This window comes from Mugil cephalus, chromosome 15 (genome assembly GCF_022458985.1).
Source record: "Mugil cephalus isolate CIBA_MC_2020 chromosome 15, CIBA_Mcephalus_1.1, whole genome shotgun sequence".
Taxonomy (NCBI): domain Eukaryota; kingdom Metazoa; phylum Chordata; class Actinopteri; order Mugiliformes; family Mugilidae; genus Mugil; species Mugil cephalus.
Window position 1 is genome coordinate 20,179,824 of NC_061784.1, and position 19,311 is coordinate 20,199,134.

The 19,311-nt window shown below is 41.1% G+C and overlaps 1 protein-coding gene across 1 annotated transcript in view; it reads right to left on the reverse strand.

The window, feature by feature from the left end:
* Positions 1 to 19,311, reverse strand: part of jade2 (jade family PHD finger 2) — a 191,524-nt gene that overhangs the window by 14,157 nt on the left and 158,056 nt on the right. The window contains exon 12 of the mRNA XM_047606951.1: positions 12,458 to 12,589. Coding sequence (XP_047462907.1) covers positions 12,458 to 12,589 — 132 coding nt within the window. The remainder of the gene's footprint in view (positions 1 to 12,457; positions 12,590 to 19,311) is intronic.

Consider the following 19,311-nt stretch of genomic DNA (forward strand, 5'->3'; position numbering starts at 1 on the left):
CCAATTGTCCTTAATTTGATTTGATAATCCATATTTTTTTTTAATTTACTGCTACATTTCACCATGTTTTTGTGTGGCCCCGGGTGGAAATGTTTTATTTTTTACACATATTTTTCTATATAGTTATAGTTTTTGCGCCGATATTTGGCAAAGGTATGTATTTTTTAACTCATTTTGATATTTCAAACACAAATCCCTTATTACTCTACTAAATAGAAATCAATGTTGTTGCTAGTCAGTGATATATCCAAACCTGTAGTAAAGAAAAAATACACTTTTCATTGAGAATACTGAAAATTTTCAAAATTATGTGTGTATTTTAAGACAGATTTCTGATGCCACCACAGATTTGGTATTTATGATTAAGACTGAAGTTGAATACAGGATTTCTGCAAAAAACTAAACAAATAATAAGTAAAAAAATAACATAAAAAGCATAAAACATATTAATATGTACAATTTTTATAGCATTTTTTGAAGAGGACACCTTGTCCCTTAAAGCTAACTACCTTAAAACAGGGTTGCCAGGTTGCTAGCTGTCCATTTTTTTTATTAGCTGTAAAGGGGCGGAGTCAGGATCTGCTCAGTGTAGCCCGTCAGGAAGGGTGCATCCATCTTTATAGGCAGCTGATGTTCACAACCAGCACCCGTCCACTACAACACACACAACACTGATTCATAATGGAGCTCAGCTTTTCTCCACGGGTCAAAGGAAATGCAGACGTTATTGCCAAGTGTCATAAAAATAGTCCAGAGAAATCCCAGCCTAGCCTTTGGAGGGCTTTGTGAGAAGGTGAATCATCCAGCGAATGCAAAAAATAACCCAATTTAGTGTTCTCATTTACCCGGGAACAGCAATTAACCTCTGAACAGGAACGCTGGAAGGCTGTCATATTCTCCGCTCACCTCGTAACAACCCACAGAGCTCGTATACAAACATATTATGAAATATACCGATAAATGAGAGGATTGTTCTTGCTCTCTCGTCCTTTCTCCACCACCTTGTAAATGGTCCCTGCCTATAATGATCTGCCAAGCAGGACAGCAGGAGGTGCTGTTAGGGTGCCTTTAACACCAACTATCCTACACACACACACACACACACACACGCACGCACACACACACACACGCACACACAGAGGCAGACACGGTTGGTTGTTTCCATGACGCAGCATGTCTCTGCAGGAATTGGGAGAGCTCTGAGGGAGGGAATAGGTGACGGAGGGGAAAAACAAGAGACAGTGAAGAAGTGTGAAGAAGACGGGGAGGGGGTGATAGAGGAAAAGAGGAAGGAGCTCAAAGAGGAAGACCTAAACATGAGACTTCATACACAGCTGCCATGTCCAAATTTTATTTCATACTACCTAGGAAGGACAGACGTCAAAGGAAAGATTTTTTACATGGATTATATAGATTTGTTGGATATCTCCATTTTTTCTCTAAATAAACAGACAAATCTTCTCCAGTTTATTCATACTGGGGAGTCTACTATATCTTTTAAACCAGATGAGAACACTGACTCCTCCTCCTCCTCCTCCTCCTCCTCCTCCTCCTCCGTGTTCGGCCACTTGATGGGATGCTATACCTGTTAGCCTTCCCTGAGCTTTTGCAAGCTAATGCTGCAGAACCGAAGCCCCCGATGTGCTTATAAGGCTGTTTCAAGTGCGGCAACACTAGCAACAGTTGGCGAAGGTCCAGTCTCGCAGTGAGCGCGAACAGTAGTTTGTCTCACAGCGACTAAAATCCCCGGGATGGGCATTACAGATCAGCTGATATTTTAACAGCGAGGAATTATTCGCTAGCCAGCGCTGCTAATGCGGTGCAGGGTAAGGAATGCACTAGCAGCAGGACAGGGCCAAGACCAGGCCCTGTGCACGAGTGTGTGTATATATATGTGTGTGTGTGTGATTGTGTGTGTGTGGTGCTAAAGCCCTCTCACTACAGTCTGGTGATTGTTCACGGATGCCAACCGTCTCCCTGGAAACTCCACAAGAAAGACAGAGATAGAAACAGAGATACTGAAACGGAGTCTGGGAGGTGCAACTGAGCGAGCGCCACCGGAGTGATGAAGGAGGGGAGTGCAGCAGGCAGGCAGAAAGAGAGCAAAATATATATATATTTATATTTATATTCAGATAAAGGAGTGAGATGACAGAACGGGACAAAACACCAGCAACTGGAATAAAGTGCTCCACAGGAACCAGAATCAACCTGCCAGTAGCTCTCAAAAAGAAAGGAGGCTGTTCTACACTATTTCCCCCCTTTCCGTGCCGTCAGCACTTTTCTACTGTGTAATTTGGCCTCATTATGTTTTTGACCTTTTGAAATTTTCTTGCGTTGCTACACTTTGACTACAAAACCTATGAAACAGTTTGAAGGAACAAAATCCACCCAAATACACTTTCAAAGAGTTAAACTTGAGAATATTGTTATTGCTTCTGCCGCGAGAGCAAGAAAAAAGTGTGTTTTGGTCGAGTAATTTATACTTCACGAGAAACTCAAGCGTCCAACTCAACTTCTAGGGATTTCCTCATAGGCCCCTCCCACTGCAGCATGAGTCACAAACGCTAAGCATTGTGGGAGATGCGGGAGACGGACGACGGGAGGCGCTTCTCTTATTATTTTTTGAATAGCATCACACTGTAAAATATTAGCATGTGGGAGCTCACGGAGCGGATGCTAGGATTTCTGCTTTTCTGCTTTAACCACGTCCACTTCCTATTTCTACCAATCACAGAATAGTAACCAGACAAGCACAAGAAAAAAGTTCTGCTGTCGAGCTCCGAGAACAAACTTATATGTAACAGCCTTACCTTCCCAAAATAACTACGTACAATTTATCGATTAGTTCATTTAACACCTATCAGCCACAACATTAAGACCACTGACAATAGAAGTCAATAATATCTCTTGGCCTCCAAATTCCAAATTCACCAGATCCCAAACTGTATTTGTGGGTTGATCCACAGAGGCCCCTCCCCCCAAGGTGGTCATAATGTTATGCCTGATCGGTGTATATGTCTTTGTAACATTTCACAAATGACAAACATATTTAACTTTCTTTTTTTTGCTGTTAATACTACACTCTGAAAACCCAAAAGGCATTTTTTTTAAAAAAACAAAAAAAAAAAGACTTTTGAGCAGACGTTTCATCCGAGTAGCTTCTTCACTTCTAAGGGAACAGTGGGAAATTGAGCTCGACTTGTTTTTTTTTTTTGTACGAACCAAAAACTGGCGCAACGCTCTGAAAATATTTCAATCTGTACTGTATATACATGCTGGGACATCACCCACTCATGTTGCAGAGAGGGAAGCTACCTCTTCCTGAAACTCTCCCTACAGTTTGACGTTATTTTTTGCAACCCTCCAACCTGCGGATGACCCTCGGTTCTAAGAGATACTTGCAGTGGATCTGAGGCTGGAGCTCCATTTCCAGGAGGGTGACGATGCGCAGAATAAACAACAGTCTCCTTTTTAGCATATCGGCCCTGCTAATCAGCAGCGTGGCCAGGGGACGGTGCATCTCGGAAAGGAGTTATGGTGCATGTCTGTCTTCTTGATCCCAGAACACGGAGAGGAAGACAAAGCCCTGAGAGTCAGGATCAGACCCGACGGAGAACAGATGGCCCGACACACGAGCGCACACACACATACTGAGACAGTGAGATATGAACACATACGACACGCAAAGACAAACACAGAGACGACACACTGAGACAGGGAGCGCTGTATATGTGTGTATATATACATATATATATATATATATATACACACACACACACCCTGACAAAGAAAAGCATACATGGACGCAGAAATGCAGACAAATAACACGGGCAGCAAACAACAGAAGGACTTGTTTGTCATGGAAACACAATTTTGAGTGATGATTTCCCAGCATGTATTCAACATCAAGTTGCAGTCCTTATGCCTCAGCAGTCAGGTGGAAAAAAAACCCGAGAAAGAGACAGAGAGGAGGAAAGATAAACAGAGAGTTTCATAACACAAGAGACAGACAGACAGAGATGGATTCGGTGTATAAAAGCAAAAAAAAAAAAAAAAAAAAAAAACAAACAACAAAAAAGAAAACAGGAAGAGATGATGAAGAAAACAGAGGGATGAATAAAACCAGGGAGATAACAGGAGGACAGGAAGCAAGCGAGGCGCAGCCAAACCACTCTCCTGCCTGGTTATTGATCATATTCAGTTGGACAGGAAAACACTGTTGGCTCTGTGACGCTCGGCTCTGGTTAAATAAGGAAATGAGAGACGGTTCTGCGTCACTGCTGATAGTCAGAGTGTGTGGGTGAAAAGCTCTAAACATACCTCTGCCAGATTGCATCTTGCACTGTTAACATGCAAATGACGACGGACATGTGGGATTCTATATATTCCATATTGGTGCAAGGACTGGCTTGACGTAATTGTAACATAAATACAACATAAGGACATTTTTTTTTTTAAAGTGGGTTTGCAATTTTTGGGGGAGTTGCATTTTTAGTCTCCTGGAGGGAATGGCAATTAAAACAAGTTTTGGAACAAGTGGGGAGGACTTCTTGAAAACAAGGTCATTGTCACCTTTTTCTAGCAATCATCAAATTCAGTGTTGCCAATAAAGATTGGGAATGACGTATCTTCTGATTGAGATCAGATTGAGAAACAACTGGAAAATCCACAGCATTCAGCCACAACATTATGACCACTGACAGAAATGGCTATACCCACTCCATGGCAATGACACTCCTAGAGCCATCCCCGGTAGGATGGAGTCTAGCACAAAAACACTGTAGGAACAACCCAGAACAGCACAAGGATAGCTGTAGGATGATGATCCACAGAGGTCCCTTAACCCAAAGGCCCCCCATTAACAACATCCTGTTGCCAGACAACATAGGACACCCTCAGAAGGCCCATGTCTATTCCCTGAGGAGACCTACACAATCTTAGGAAGGTAATGCAAACTAATGCAAGACAAGACATGCAAGACATGCAAGACATGCATTACACATTTAACAAGTAAAATTCCTTTAAAAAGAGTTTGAGGAAATACCTAATGTCACAAACAACCCTAAATTCGAATAATTTCTGATTTGATGATCATCGGTAGGAAATTTCATTGGACACGTCTACGCAGTTTTAGTGGATTCATCCCTATTTACCATTACTTCTGAGCTGTAGTTAATGGTTTACAGACGATTTTTTAGATATATTGCAAATACCTTTTGTTATTGTTATTTTTATGATTATTTTTTGTGTATTTTATTGTGTTTTTTATTTATTTTTTGGCTTTGTGATGTAATGTTGATTTGTGCGGACCCCAGGAAGAGTAGTTGTTGCCTTTGGTTGTGACTAATGGGAATCCAAATAACTAAATAAATAAATGAAAGTTACGCTGCCCGAGTCTATTTTGGTCCATGTAAACATAGCCACTAATACTTTACTATTTGGCAGAGAATCAGAACCATTCAGGTAAAGTCATGGTTGGTCTGTTTTGGTCGGCTGCAAGTCACAAAAACACGTGGTACATTATTTGATCTTCAAATGAACATGTAAGCGCTAACTGTGAAATTTAACTGAAATATGTAGGAGTAGAACCTACAGATTCCTCTTTATAGCTGCTAATTTTTATAATTCACCAAGTGACGTTATGAACACAACGGGAGAAAGGGCTCTCCAACAATGATGAACCAACAGAGGATTATCAGCAGAGCCTTCAGCTCCCTACGGCGTTATGAAGCTTTACTGGTAGGGTTCACTCTCACTCCTTTTCACAGCGTTGTTTTCAGCCACAGCGGGCAGCTGTTTCCTTGGAAAAAAAAAAAAAAAAAAAAACACAGAACAGCCAAGCGGCAGCCAGACACAGATAGAAAAATATAACAGGATAAATGTTTGGTCGTTCCGATATGTTGGCGAGCTTTAACTTTCTGTGGGATGCACATGTGTTTTCACACGGTTAAAAGCAGCTACTACCAGGTTAAGATCAAAAACATAAATAACTAAAACCTAACCTCTAACCCTAACCCTAACTCTGACCATAACCCTAACCATAACCATAACCCTAAGGAACGGGGCTGAAAAATGAAAACACAACTGCTAGTTAAGTCTCAAGTTCACCTGTCTGAACAAGCAAATCATTTGGCCTAAGAAATATGCTTTTCATGTTCCAGTGTGTAGGATTCAGGGGGAATATAGCATTTTTATTAGTGAAAAACTACAAATAGAGTCACATAACACATAAACCATGTTTCAGCATGTGGCATCCAGGGATGAGGCTGAACCATGGTTTATGTGGGACCTTTAACGGGTGGCCTTTAAGTTGTATTGACAAAGGCGGTTAATAAATTAGCAAAGCGAAGTGAAGAACCACCACAGCGCTTGCAAACAAACCGACAGACTACTGCTGCACTGCACACTCTGTTAAGACAGTGAAAATGACAAGGATCAGAGTCTGCTCAGCTTCAAAAGAATTGCATCAATACAGCATTGTGGGGAAATGGTTTGTTTCCTGGTGCAAGTGCTGCAGCAGTGAGATTACCAGGAACAGCACAATCATATCCAGAAAAATGGTTTGCAATTTTTGTTTGTTGTGGTCAGTAAACAACAAAAAAAATGTTTTTTTTGTTGCTGTCAAAAAACAAAACACATTAAAAAAAAAAGAAAAAAAAAAGATACCTGCTAGAGGAAAGCGAGTTTTTGTGGATGCAAAATGGTTTTAAGTTTTAGGAAGCAGTGGTGTGGAAAAGTTGTTGTTGTCCCTGTCACAACTAAATGTTTGTCATCCATCACATTTAAACATAGGAAAAAGACAACACAAGTAAACACAAATGTAGTTTTTAAATTTAGGTTTTCAGTACTATGAGGGGAAAAAAAAATCCAAACCTACATGGCCGTGTATGAAAAAGTGTTTGCCCCTCCTGTTAAAACATAATTGTGGTTCAATTTTTCTAGTCACACCTGTCCTGATTAATACCACACCTGTTCAATCAAGAAATTATTAAATAGGACCTGCCTGACAAAGTGAAGTAAGATGCTCAAAAGCTAGACATCATGCTGAGATCCAACAAATGAGAAAAAAGCAATCGAGATCTGTCAGTCTGGAAAAGGGTTTCAAGCCATTTCTGAAGCTTTGGGACTCCACAACCACAATGAGAACCATTATCCACAATTGGTGAAAACTTGGAACAGTGGTGAACCCTCTCAGGAGTGGCTGGCCGACCAAAATTACCCCAAGAGCGTAGCAACGACTCATCCAAAACGTCACAAAAGACCTTACATCAACATCCAAAGAAAGGTCAGTGTTCATAACTCCACCATAAGAAAGAGACCGGGCAAACATTGCCTGGTTGGCAGAGTTCCAAGACCAAAACCACTGCTGAGCAAAAAGAACATAAAGGCTCGCCTCAGATTGGCCAGAAAACATCTTGATGATCCCCGAGAGGTTTGGGAAAATACTCTGTGGACTGACAAGATGAGAAAGTGGGTGTCCCATAATATCTGACTTAAAAGTAACACAGCATTTCAGAAGAAGAACATGAAATCTAAAATCTGGTGGTGGTAGTGTGATGGTCTGTGCCTGTTTTGATGCTTCAGGACCTGGAAGACTTGCTGTGATAAATGGAACCATGAATTCTGCTGTCTACCAAAAAATCCTGAAGGAGAATCTCCGGCCACCTGTTGGTGACCTTAAGCTGAAATGAAGTTGGGTTCTCCAGCAGGACAGTTATCCAAAACACACCAGCAAGTCAATCTGAATGGCCGAAGAAAAACTAAATGGCCTAATCAAAGTCCTGACCTGAAACCTGTTGAGATGCTGTTGCATGACCTTAAAAAGGAGATTCATGCTTGAAAACCCTCCAGTGTGGCTGAATGATATCGATTCTGCAAAGATGAGTGGAACAAAATTCCTCCACAGTGCTGTAAAAGACTCAAGCTATTGAGTCTCAAACACCTGATTTCAGTCGTTGCTGCTGTGTGGGTGTTTTTTTTCCACACAGGGCCATGTAAGTTTGTATTCAGTTTTGCCTTAATAATGAAAACTTTCATCTCAAAACTGCATTTTGTGTTAACTTGTGTTATCTTCGACTAATATTTAAATTGGATTAAATTGATCTGAAACATTTGAGTGTGACAAACATGCAAAAAAAGAAAACAGGAAGGGGGGCAACAACGTTTTCACACCACTGTAATTTCTACCAAAATGTCGAAATCCTTCAAAGTCAGAGCCCATTTTGTTATCAACAGAGCAGCTTCAGGTTCCATCCTTTGTTGACAGCGTGAAGTCTTTGTTGGGTGGTTTCCGTAGCTTTCAGCGACTTTCTGTCATGTTCGTTTTCTGAGATCACAGGAGGGAACCGTGTGTACTACGTGTTGCTGTACCGCTTATTTGTCTTTTGAGGATCATGCTTTGGAGCTCATAAAAACTAAGATGAGAGGAGGATAAATGATATTAGAGTGTGCAATTAGTCATCAGAGCTAATTTTCATTTAGGCCCTCAAATATTAATCATGTACAGTAATTGTCTGTGCAGCCCACGGCGTTTTACAGAGCGCAGGAATATTCATACCTTATTAGCTCTGGATACATAAAACAAGGTTTATGTAAGACTACAGATCCACCTACTTGATGTCCCACATATAGCAGCTATTTACAGCAGAGGAGCCTGAAGATATGGAGGACTATTTCCATTTTCACCCACACAAAGATTACATCAAGATTGCAATTGTTGTGTTGAACTTTAACAAGTACTTTTTTTTAATCTTTAACTCGAGATCTTCACATCTATAGTTTAAGAGGCAACACTTTAGTTCCACCTGTTTATATGTGACATTTATAAATATGAAGGGAAATGGCTTGTCCATCTCATCTCTCCTCTTCTAGGCTGCCCTAATGCTGATCTCAGACTACAAGTCTACTGAGTTTTGGATAATTATCAAACGTCATGTTTGTTTTTTTTTTCGAAAACTTTAATCAACTTTGACTCTTTTCGTGATTTTGTGTGTATAAATATGAATATACAGCTCTCTTTTATTCCGGTTCTGTCAGTTTGACTGTTTTTTTTCCCAAGTGATGCTGTTGTGTTTCCTCATCTCCTTTAATTGTGACCTTTTTAGTTTGTAGATTTATTGATTACTTTCACCGGGGTCTCCCTCAGCGCTGCAGCTTTCATCGAACTTATTATTTCATACAGCCTTGCTTCGTTGTGCACGTCCAGAGATTCCCATTTTTTGTGCCAAACCCTGCAACCATCGTGTCATACCCAGATAACCTGGCAATGTGAGGAGTTAACGGATGTGCTCCTGATCTTTGCTATTTTTTCTATGAACATGTAGGCTGAGATCAGATCATGGGACATGTTCAAAGCACCCTAAAGGAAAAACTAGGCCACCTGGAGCACTGCGGGCAAATCGAAAGTGCAATTTGAAACTCTCTTTCAGTTTTTTGTTTGTTTCTGGACATTTTTAAACCATATAAAAACTGGAGATATAATAGCTTGAATTTGATAGCACAAAACGTCTCCAAAATCGCTGAAAACTGTCTAAGCTCCCTTAGGGTTAAACCGTGCAAACTGCTCACAGTTTTATTGGGGCCACGCCCAACGGAAAAATAAACACCCAGTTTTGACTGAGATTCCTCAGATGATCGTGTCTCATTGCAAGTCGTTGCATAGTTAAAGCAAATTGTGCAGTTTTTGTTTTGTTTAGACATTTATTCCCCACGGGTTCACGCTAGGTGGCCCATTCAACGCTCCCCGGCAACAACCCGCAGTTTATTGCTCTCTAGTCATGTAGTGTGCACTGGTTTGAGATTAGAGAGAAATGTATCTGCGATAAGTATGGCCTGCAACTTGATTTCACCATCAGATAAGATTTTAACACTCTTTAAGCCCAGCTTAAGAGGAGGCATGTGTGGAAACAGATAAAGACTGACGACACGGTAGAACACATTTAAGAAAAAATAGAACAAGTTTTCACAGAAGAAGATACTATTAAATTAAATTAGACGTCTCTCATATCTATTTACAATATATTATACATAGAGTCTCTATTAAAAGTGTGTATTTTGTTCATAAATGCTAAATTGGAAGGTGTTATGATCCTTTTAGCTACTGTTTCAGATTTGGCTGCTCATAACACAGTAATTTAAAAATGATCTAACTATATATTTTATTTTTAATTCACAGTTTCTTTCTAGCCCTAAAAAACACATCATTCATTTCACATCCAAGCTTGTCATCAGTTTCAAAGGCCTCCAAAGGTTATGCAATTTCACAGGGAAACGTTTCCAACATGAAATCGCTAATCTGAAAGCTATAACTAGGAAGCGAGAGGGAAAAAAGGAATAAGAAAGGCAGCGTTTGATCCTGACAGCGCCGAGTGGCTCTGCCACGACCGACAGCACCAGCTCTCATCAAGCTGTCACAGCTCTACTGTCCCATGAAGCAGCTGCGTCTGAAAAAACAAACTGGTGATGTTTTCGGGACGGCGGAGAGGGTGCCAACTTTCGAAACACACACACACACGAGATAATAGAACAGATGGATGAACACTCCGTTTAAAATCTGAAACTCGCGTGTTTCTGAACGGAGAGGTTTTAGTGTCTGCATCCCTGATTTCACACATCAGTCAACGCGTTTCCACGACGAACATTGGAATATTTCCTGAAGCTAGAAAGAACAGTTACTTATAGCCTCCTCCAAGCCAAACATGTCAGTTCTGCTCAGTGGGGGGAAAAAAATAAATAAGCCCCTCTTTCTGCCTAGTGATGGACAAACTGTTTCAGAGTAGAGTATCTTTTTGACTTTTGAGGATGTCAGCGCATTGAAATGTTAATTTGCGCCTCAATAGTCAGACAGGTGGCTTGTCTCGTGTTGACAACTTAAAAGCTTCAGATTCAATCACAGCAGCCGCCGGCGTGTCCGTCAAACGTCCATCAGCTGTCCTCGAGCCAGACGCCGAGCCTTTATCTGCTCCTTTCGCTTCCAGCCGCCGCCGATGCGAGCTGAGCTAAACGCCCGTGAAGTGTCAACGCCACGAACAAATATCTCCATACAAAGAAGCTGCACGCTCAATTTCCATTTAATATCTGTCTTGTGAGCATCGCGTGTAGCCGTAATGATCGCTACCGGGGACGGATCACCTTCCAAAACGACAGACAGCCATTATCATCCATCCTTATCTCAACAATGATGAGGACCGGCGGAGACAGGCCTCCGTCTCCCTTTTCCTATCGGTGTCTCTCTCCCAGTCGCTCATAATTGATAAGGATTAACACTGACAGAGCGGCTCTTTCACTCTCTTTTCACTTCCCCCATCGTTTTATATCCATTATTCCCAAAACAAACCAAAAACAAAAAAAGATTTGTGTCGTGCTGAGTGAATTCTGATTAAATTATAGATTTATGGTTGAGCTGAGGGATGGAGGAACCCCACCATAGATACTTTGAGTTTTGATTAACTAGTAAAATTTCTCTTGTACACACATCACGGTGAGATTTCATTTGTTATGGTCTGTCACAACCTATACGACAATTTGCTCTTCTTATGATGTCACTGATTGGAAATAGCTGTCACTTTTTTTTATTGGGCAAATCTAGTTCGTTTTAAGTCTGCAAAATGACAGAAAACAATAACAGCCAGTGTTATGGCAGTGCTATGGCTAATCTAGAGATAATTTTGAAAAAAATCTTAATCACACGTGCATCGGCCGTAAAGCAAACATTACACTGCAAATGACCGGCTAGACTATTCTTTGTAACACATAGGTCCTGTGATAATACTAATCCAGCATCATATTTTTCTGCCTCTTGTCACATCAATCAAAGTTTGGACAGATGTTAGGATAGAACGTCCAAATATCGCTGCCCCATTAACACATTCATACGAATGAAATCATTGAGTCAAACATTAACATGTTTCTTGACACTGGACTGAACTTAGCTGGTTACTACACATTGTTGTTTGGTTGTTGGTTGTGAATTCATTTAATTTCAGGCTGTGTGTATCAGATTAGACCTGCTGGGCCGGAGCTGCAGTTTGCTTAAGATTTGAGTGTGATCCACAGAAAATGTAGGACAACACTTTATTATATTATAGGGCAGGACGTTTAGTGAAAAGAAGCTAAAAATAAAGAAACGTTACGGAAAATACTGTGGAAAATAGCAGAATGAAGGTGGATGTGGTTGAAGGTTGCAGCGCTCCTGATGCAACAATGATTTATGTGAGTTACAACAATGAAACAATAATATTCTCAGATCAAGGGTTAATTAGAAATGCATCAAGGTGGCAAATGAACTGCAAACTTCGTTCATATGGAAACAAATACAGCAACGTGTGTTCAGTCAAAGAGGTGCACTTGATGAGTTCGGAAAGTCTGCAAACACTGCGGGGTGCACACACACACACACACACACACACACGCACACGCGCACACACACACACACACACACACACACACAATGTACCTAGCTCTTTAAGCAGGGTGCCGTTCTCTGACTTCCATCTCTCCTTTTTCTTCTCGGGACTATTCTTCCTTCTCTCCTTCCCTTTATCCTTCACTCCATTCTGCTTTCTCTTTTCTCCTTTCTGGCTTTTCTCTGCGGGGGGAGACACAGAAGACAGGCTCAGGTTAGGGTTTCTGTTGATTTATTTCCATTTAGGCTCGATTTGGCTGGAAAGTGCCACAGAGGAGCCTGGGGAGCTGCTTCTCTTCAAACTTCAACCGCAAACAGTGAATATTAAAGTTGGAAGAAAAAAAAAGAAAAAGAAAAGATGCAGACTCAGAATTTTAACAACATATTCAGTCAGCAACAGTATGAATCAATTCTGAGAAGAGTTTGAAATAATTTGTTGACCAGAACTTGGCCAAGGAATGGGACTGGATATTAGTCAGAGGACGAAATATAGTCAGAAACAAATGCTGATTGAATGTAAATGGTGATCACTTAAATGTTTGGTGAAATCAAATCAAAGTACAACAACAGTGGAACTTAGAGCTACGTTTAATAGAGAATTTTCACTCAAGGCATTGGGAGTGAACAGCTGTGTAGAAAACCACTAGTCAGTGAGGCTAACTGGGAGAAAAAAAAGGATTCAATTTGCTAGGGAGCATAAAGATTGGAGCAATGGAAGAAGGTCATGTGGTCTGATGAGTCTGGATTTACTTTGTTCCAGAGTGATGGATGCATCAGGGTGAGAAGAGAGGCAGATGAAGTGATGCCCCCATCATGCCTAGTATCTACTGTACCAGCCTGTGGGGGCAGTGCTATGTCGCTGCAGTTGCTCAGGTCTAGGTTCAACAACACTATGCCCAAAGAATGAGGTCAGCTGACTACCTGAATATACTGAATGACCAGGTTTTTACATCAATAGAGTTTTTTTTTTCCCCCTGAAGGCATAGGTGCATGATGAGAGTCCAGACCTTAACCCATTGAGAATCTTTGTGATGTAACAATAATAATGCATTGGTTTTGTATGGGACTTTTCCATTTTAGATGCTCGAAGCTCTTACAATTGAATGCATTATTCATTCGCTCACACCCGGGTGGTGGTAAACTACCTCAGTAGCCACCAAACATCACTCACTCGCAATCATACACCAGGGGTTAAGTGTCGTGGCCAAGGACACAACGGACAGACTAGGGAAAGGGTGGAACCGTGAACCTTCTGGTTATTGGACGACCGATCTCCCTCCTGAGTTACTGGTGCCCTCGGGTGTGCTGGAGAAGGCTTTACACAGTGGTCAGAATCTCCCATCATCAATACAAGATATTGGTGAAAAATTAATGCAGCACTTGTGTGAATCTTGTGACATTGCAGAAGTTTCCTATCGAAACAATGCCACAGTGAAAGCTGCTGTAATAAAAGCCAGTGTATTTGCTGGGACTCTTAGTGTTGGACTTTCAAGGGAGGAAAAAAATAGGCTAAATTATTTGGTAGACTCTAATTTTGGACAGTTTTCAGACTCCACCACCTGGAGTTGTGTTTTCCATCCGCCTGACAAATGTATTTGCTCTCTATTTACTCTGCGTCTGGGACTAGTCTAATGCATAGGAGATAAAACCGTTGCTCTTTAGCTGTAAAAGGCTCCGCTATGTTTACCACCGAGCCTCTGACTGTGCCTGTCAAAGTAGCATCCAGTGGGGTTTTCGGCTTTTGATGAAACCAGCCGCCTGGCGTGGTCAAACGCTGTGAAACAGTGAGCCAAAAGACACCACAAAGCTCTAAAGTAGAGAGAGACAGTTTATTTCACTGATAGCTCCCTCTCTGTGGTACTGATTACAGCTTATTTAAGTCTGACCAAAAATTGTGTTTGAATTGACATCATCCTGGAAGAGAAACCAGCTGAGACGACCCCAAAAAGATAGATGAGGCAACACCTAGAGCTTTAGGTAGATGTTGTGAGCCAATATGAGCTTATAGTGGTGGGAATGGAGCCTGTTCAGACATCACTGACCTGTTAAACTTACTGCCACAAACTTGAAGACTAAAGACAAAAAAAGTAAAAGCTTACTTCCAAGACTTCAGAAAGATTTATCTCCGAAGGAAAGTCACACAGATCAAGACGGAGAGCTAAAACTGGTTTTACTTCCACGCCGCCAAGGTAACATTTTTTATTTTATTCCAAGGACTGGTAAACACTGAAGAGGTTTCGGTTCATCTTCGGCAGCACATTTTTCGCTCCTGCTCTACTCAGATAAAAACCCCTGACACCTGGGATGCATGTTAATGCTGGTTGTGGAGCTCTCTTTGTATTCTAGTTAAAGCTAGAGGGTAAGTCTGTCCGTGTGGGCCCACGGGACCTTGATCAACGTTACCTCAGTTAACCTCCAAGGGTCCAAAACATCGATCAAGCATAACATTATGACCACTGACAAGAGAAGAGCATAACATTGACCGTCTCTTGATAATTCAGTGATCTGCTTGGAAATGTTTGGACCTGCCATTCATGTGGATGCTACTAAGACACGTAGCATCCATCTAGACCAGAGCAGGCGCCCCCACCCCATAGTAATGACACTCCTAGATGGCAGAAGTCATCCCCAGCAGGATGCAGCCTGACGCACACACAAAAATGTTCTAGGAACAACTCAAAAAAAGCAAAAAATAACAAAAAAACACAGCCTCCAGTAGACCCACAATAACAACATTGTGTTACCAGACACCACAGGACGCCCTCTGAAGGCCCATGTCCTTTCTCTGATGAATCACAACTGTATTGGAGGCACAAGGGAAACCTACACAATATTAGGGGGGTGGTCATAATGTTATGCCTGATCAGTGTATGTACGTGTGCTGATATTCCAGCTACTAGTCCGTATTAATATTAAACACCTTATGTCGGATGAATAAATAAAGGGCAGCTTTATTAGAGGGTCGTGTAACTGTAAACACTATATTGTTAAATAATCTGCATTAAATTAAAGTAAGTTTGATGATAAAAATTCATCTTCATGTCTGTGCACAGAGCTGCGTTGCATGCTCCTGTATCTCTGACCTCCCTTTCAAACAGACTTGAACGCAGCCCATACGCTGAATACACACATCCATAGTGTATGTATTATGTATTGCAGGTCTTGAGGCGCGCGAGCATGCCAACTGTGTGACATGTAACAGAGCCCCGCAGAGCGCCTCCCTGCAGCGAGCTGTCCTCTCGCTCCGGGAGACCTCGATCACTCCCCGCAGCTGGGAGTGTGGCAGGTAACACAACAAACACCGATAGGTACACACGGGAATAAAAACAACACCTGACAGTGTGATACAGACTAGTGTCTAACGGCACGAAGGCGGGAAGTTAAAAATGACCTCTGTGTGCATAATTAAAGTGGATTTTGATGTGCATTTACAATCTATGGGTAAGCGAAACAACTTCAATATACAGTAAAATTGTATTTTGTACTCAAATTTAAGGCGTTTGAGTGAATAGTTGTGTATCATTTAAATAAATTATGGAATTAATCGTTTGTTTTCATTATTCTGAACATATGCTGTTATGTCATCAACTAATTTCTAGAAGATTAAAACCAGGTATTATAGCTCATACAAATAAGATAAGCGCCTTAAAAAAAAAAAAAAACTTTTTAGATTTTATTATTGCTTGCTTTGTGCACCAGTCCAAAAAGATTCAACGGGAACTTATCACACCCAGATGACGGACAATGTTTTTGCTTTAAAAAAAAAAAAAAATTATCGAAAGACTAGCTGATTCATTTCCTTTCTCTTATCCAAAAAAACAACAACCTGGCCAATGATTTTAGTGTTGCTGAGATGATGCATGCGCAGCACACGTATCTGCTCACAGCATGTTAAGGGAACAGCGAAGACGCATGCAGTCGCACTCCAGCGACTCTCGCATATGCGGCGCAGTGATAATCTCTTTCATTCCATGACACGGGAAGCCCTGATCGCTGGAATGTCTTGTTGTAACAGGCTCCCGCTGCTCTCGCAAAAAACACAGAGTCCTGACTGCACGGCTCGCTAACCCTGCGTATCATGTTTACATGCATGTGTGTATGTGTGTGTGTATATACACGCATGTGTGCGCACACGCATGTGGCGGCACAGGAGGTGGCAGCTGCAGGTCCATTAGAGCCGTAGAAGGGTTTAAGGAGGTGAGTCAATAAAGAACTGAGGCTGAACTTGCTATTTGGGATATGAATGACATTAGATCATATTTACACATAAACAGTGAAAATGACCAGTTATTGTTGGTAATTATTCCAACGTGCGCTGCACATCTTTCATAAGCTCTGTTAAGAGTATCTGGTGTCCTCACAGGGAGACGACCCTGTTTGCACGGTTTACAACAGGAAATGGAGCGAACTGTGAAACAGCTTTAATTAGCTTGGTCCAATCATCTAGTTTAAATGAATATCAGATGGTTTTTTTTTCTATCTATAACAATATTATGGATATTGTAAGACTAGAGCTGTGTAGGCACGTCTGTGAGGAAGCGGACAATTTTCTGTTAGCATACCTATACTTGGTAATTAGCAATAAAAACAATCTACAGCTGCAGGTATTTGGCTATAAACAACAATATCTAAGGTTCAGTTTTGTACTATATGAATATTCTCTGTCTCTCTCTCTTTCTCTTTTTTAATATTATAACAATTTAAATTTGCCCGAGGGAGACTTTAAAGTTACAATTGTTATTACAGTTCATCCAATGGTTGCTGAGACATTTCACTGTCAGTACAAAATCATTCCATTTTAGTTGTTGAGATATTTCAATCGGTGCCAAAGTTTGACACTTAACCAAGGACCAATCCTAACCCTAAGCAATGTGATGTAAAGAACGTAATATTACATAGTAGCTGTTCTTTAGAATACAGTATAGATATCATACTAATATAGTGTGTGTGTTGGTTAGTGCAGGACAAACCTACACTGTGTGTGTTTGTGTGTGTGCAGCTGTCATAGCTAGCAGTAGGCTGTCCTCATGCTTACTTTAGCATGGAGGAGCAGGACATGCATGAATGGAGCTGAGGGGTGAGCAGAGAGAGATTTCACACTGAGGTTACCCCTGTCTGTGTGTGTGTGTGTGTTTGTGTAAAGGAGACGAGAGGTGTAGCTCGGTGCGCGAACAATGCTTAATAGAAAAGAAAATTGAGTGTTTATGTGCGTGCCTAAAAAGTTTCCATTTCTCCAGGAGGGCATTTGTGTTGTGTAAGAGCGCGACGAGTTCAATGCTGCATCGCTTTCAGGGATAAATATAAGGTGAAGTGGAAGAATAAATGATGTATGGAAACAGACAGATCAGAAAGATGATATGAGTGGGATAGCTAGACAGGGATGCAAATTACTTTAAAGTGAAGAAACAGTTTGTTTGGAAGAGTTTTGCATTTTTGTTTGAAAGGAAGTTGCTATATACCAAGGTGCTTGCAGTTAGTCATGTCAGTGAAACTCAGTTTTACGGTTGACTCCCTTTTTCATATGGAAGTCAGAGGCCGGTTCATCTACAGTTCAATTTTTTGGTCTTCTATCATATATTTGTTTCCATATTTTGGCACATTTAGCAAAAAAACAAAGCATACACGTTTTCCTTCGTTCAGTTTTCTTTACAGTATGTGGAAAACATAAACTACTCATTTTATTAGGTTGCACGTACAGGCAGGTTTTTGACTTTTTCAAGCATGTCATGGCTTATTTGGTGAGACAGTGGCATAAAATCTTTCGCAGCGACGGTGCTGGATGAGTCTCAGAGAGCCAGAGAGAAAACCTTTTTCAGGACATTTTTAAAAAGTTAATAAGTTTCTTTGCACTTTGTTTGTCTCTCTCTTTTGCTAGTGTCTACACAGCTATGCATCAATAAATCACAACAGAACGCATGGTTGATGGGGTGGTGCACAACAAGCTACGGTGTTAGGGTCTGCGTAGGGTCTCCATGTTGAATGGGGCACAGTTTGTCCTTGTCCTCTTTCCGTAATGAAGGGTCTCTAGTAATGCATTGGTTTTGTATAGCGCTTTATCACTCAAAGAAGCTTTACATTGAGTACATCATTCAGTTCGCTCACACAGCCACACCCTGATGGTGGTAAACTACCCCTGCCCCGGGGCAGACTGGCAGAAAGGTGGCTGCCAAACCACGCCTACGGCCTCTCCGACCTCCACCTAACATCACTCGCTCGTAATCATACACCAGTGGGGTTCACACTGGGAGCAAGGTGGGTTAAGTGTCTCGCCCAAGGACACAACAGACAGACTAGGGACAGGTTACAGCTCTACCTACTGAGCTACGCCCTATTATCAGAGGCTGTGAATGAAACTTCTTGAGGACAGAGGTTAAGGCCGTATTGTAAATTGATCATATCTCAATCGAGAAGATTTTCCCGAAGCTACTCCGGTAAGTGGGAAAACGTCTTCTACGTTTTTTTTTTTTTGGATATAGCAAACACAACACTATCTGGAAGGTCCCACTTTAAATGTCAAGGTAGGTGATGGATATAAGAAAACGTCAAAAAGTCACTGAACATCTCCTAAGGTGGTTGGAATTAAGTGTTAAGCGTACAATGATTCACCACTCTGTCCTGAAAGAGACATCTTTCCCAAGGTGCTCTTTCCACGGTTTCTTCCTCTTTTCCTTCTTTCTATTTTTTTTTTTTTTTTTATGGGGTAGTTCTTCTTAATCCAGATCTAAGGTTTTGAGTGGGTGTCAAATGCTGTACGCACTAGTTCCACGTGCTATAAACCCTTGAGGGCTTTTACAGACATGTGGAACTAGAGTGAAGATTGTAGGAATGTGTGAAACCCCCTTTTATATATATATATATATATATATATATATATATATATATATATATATATATATATATATATA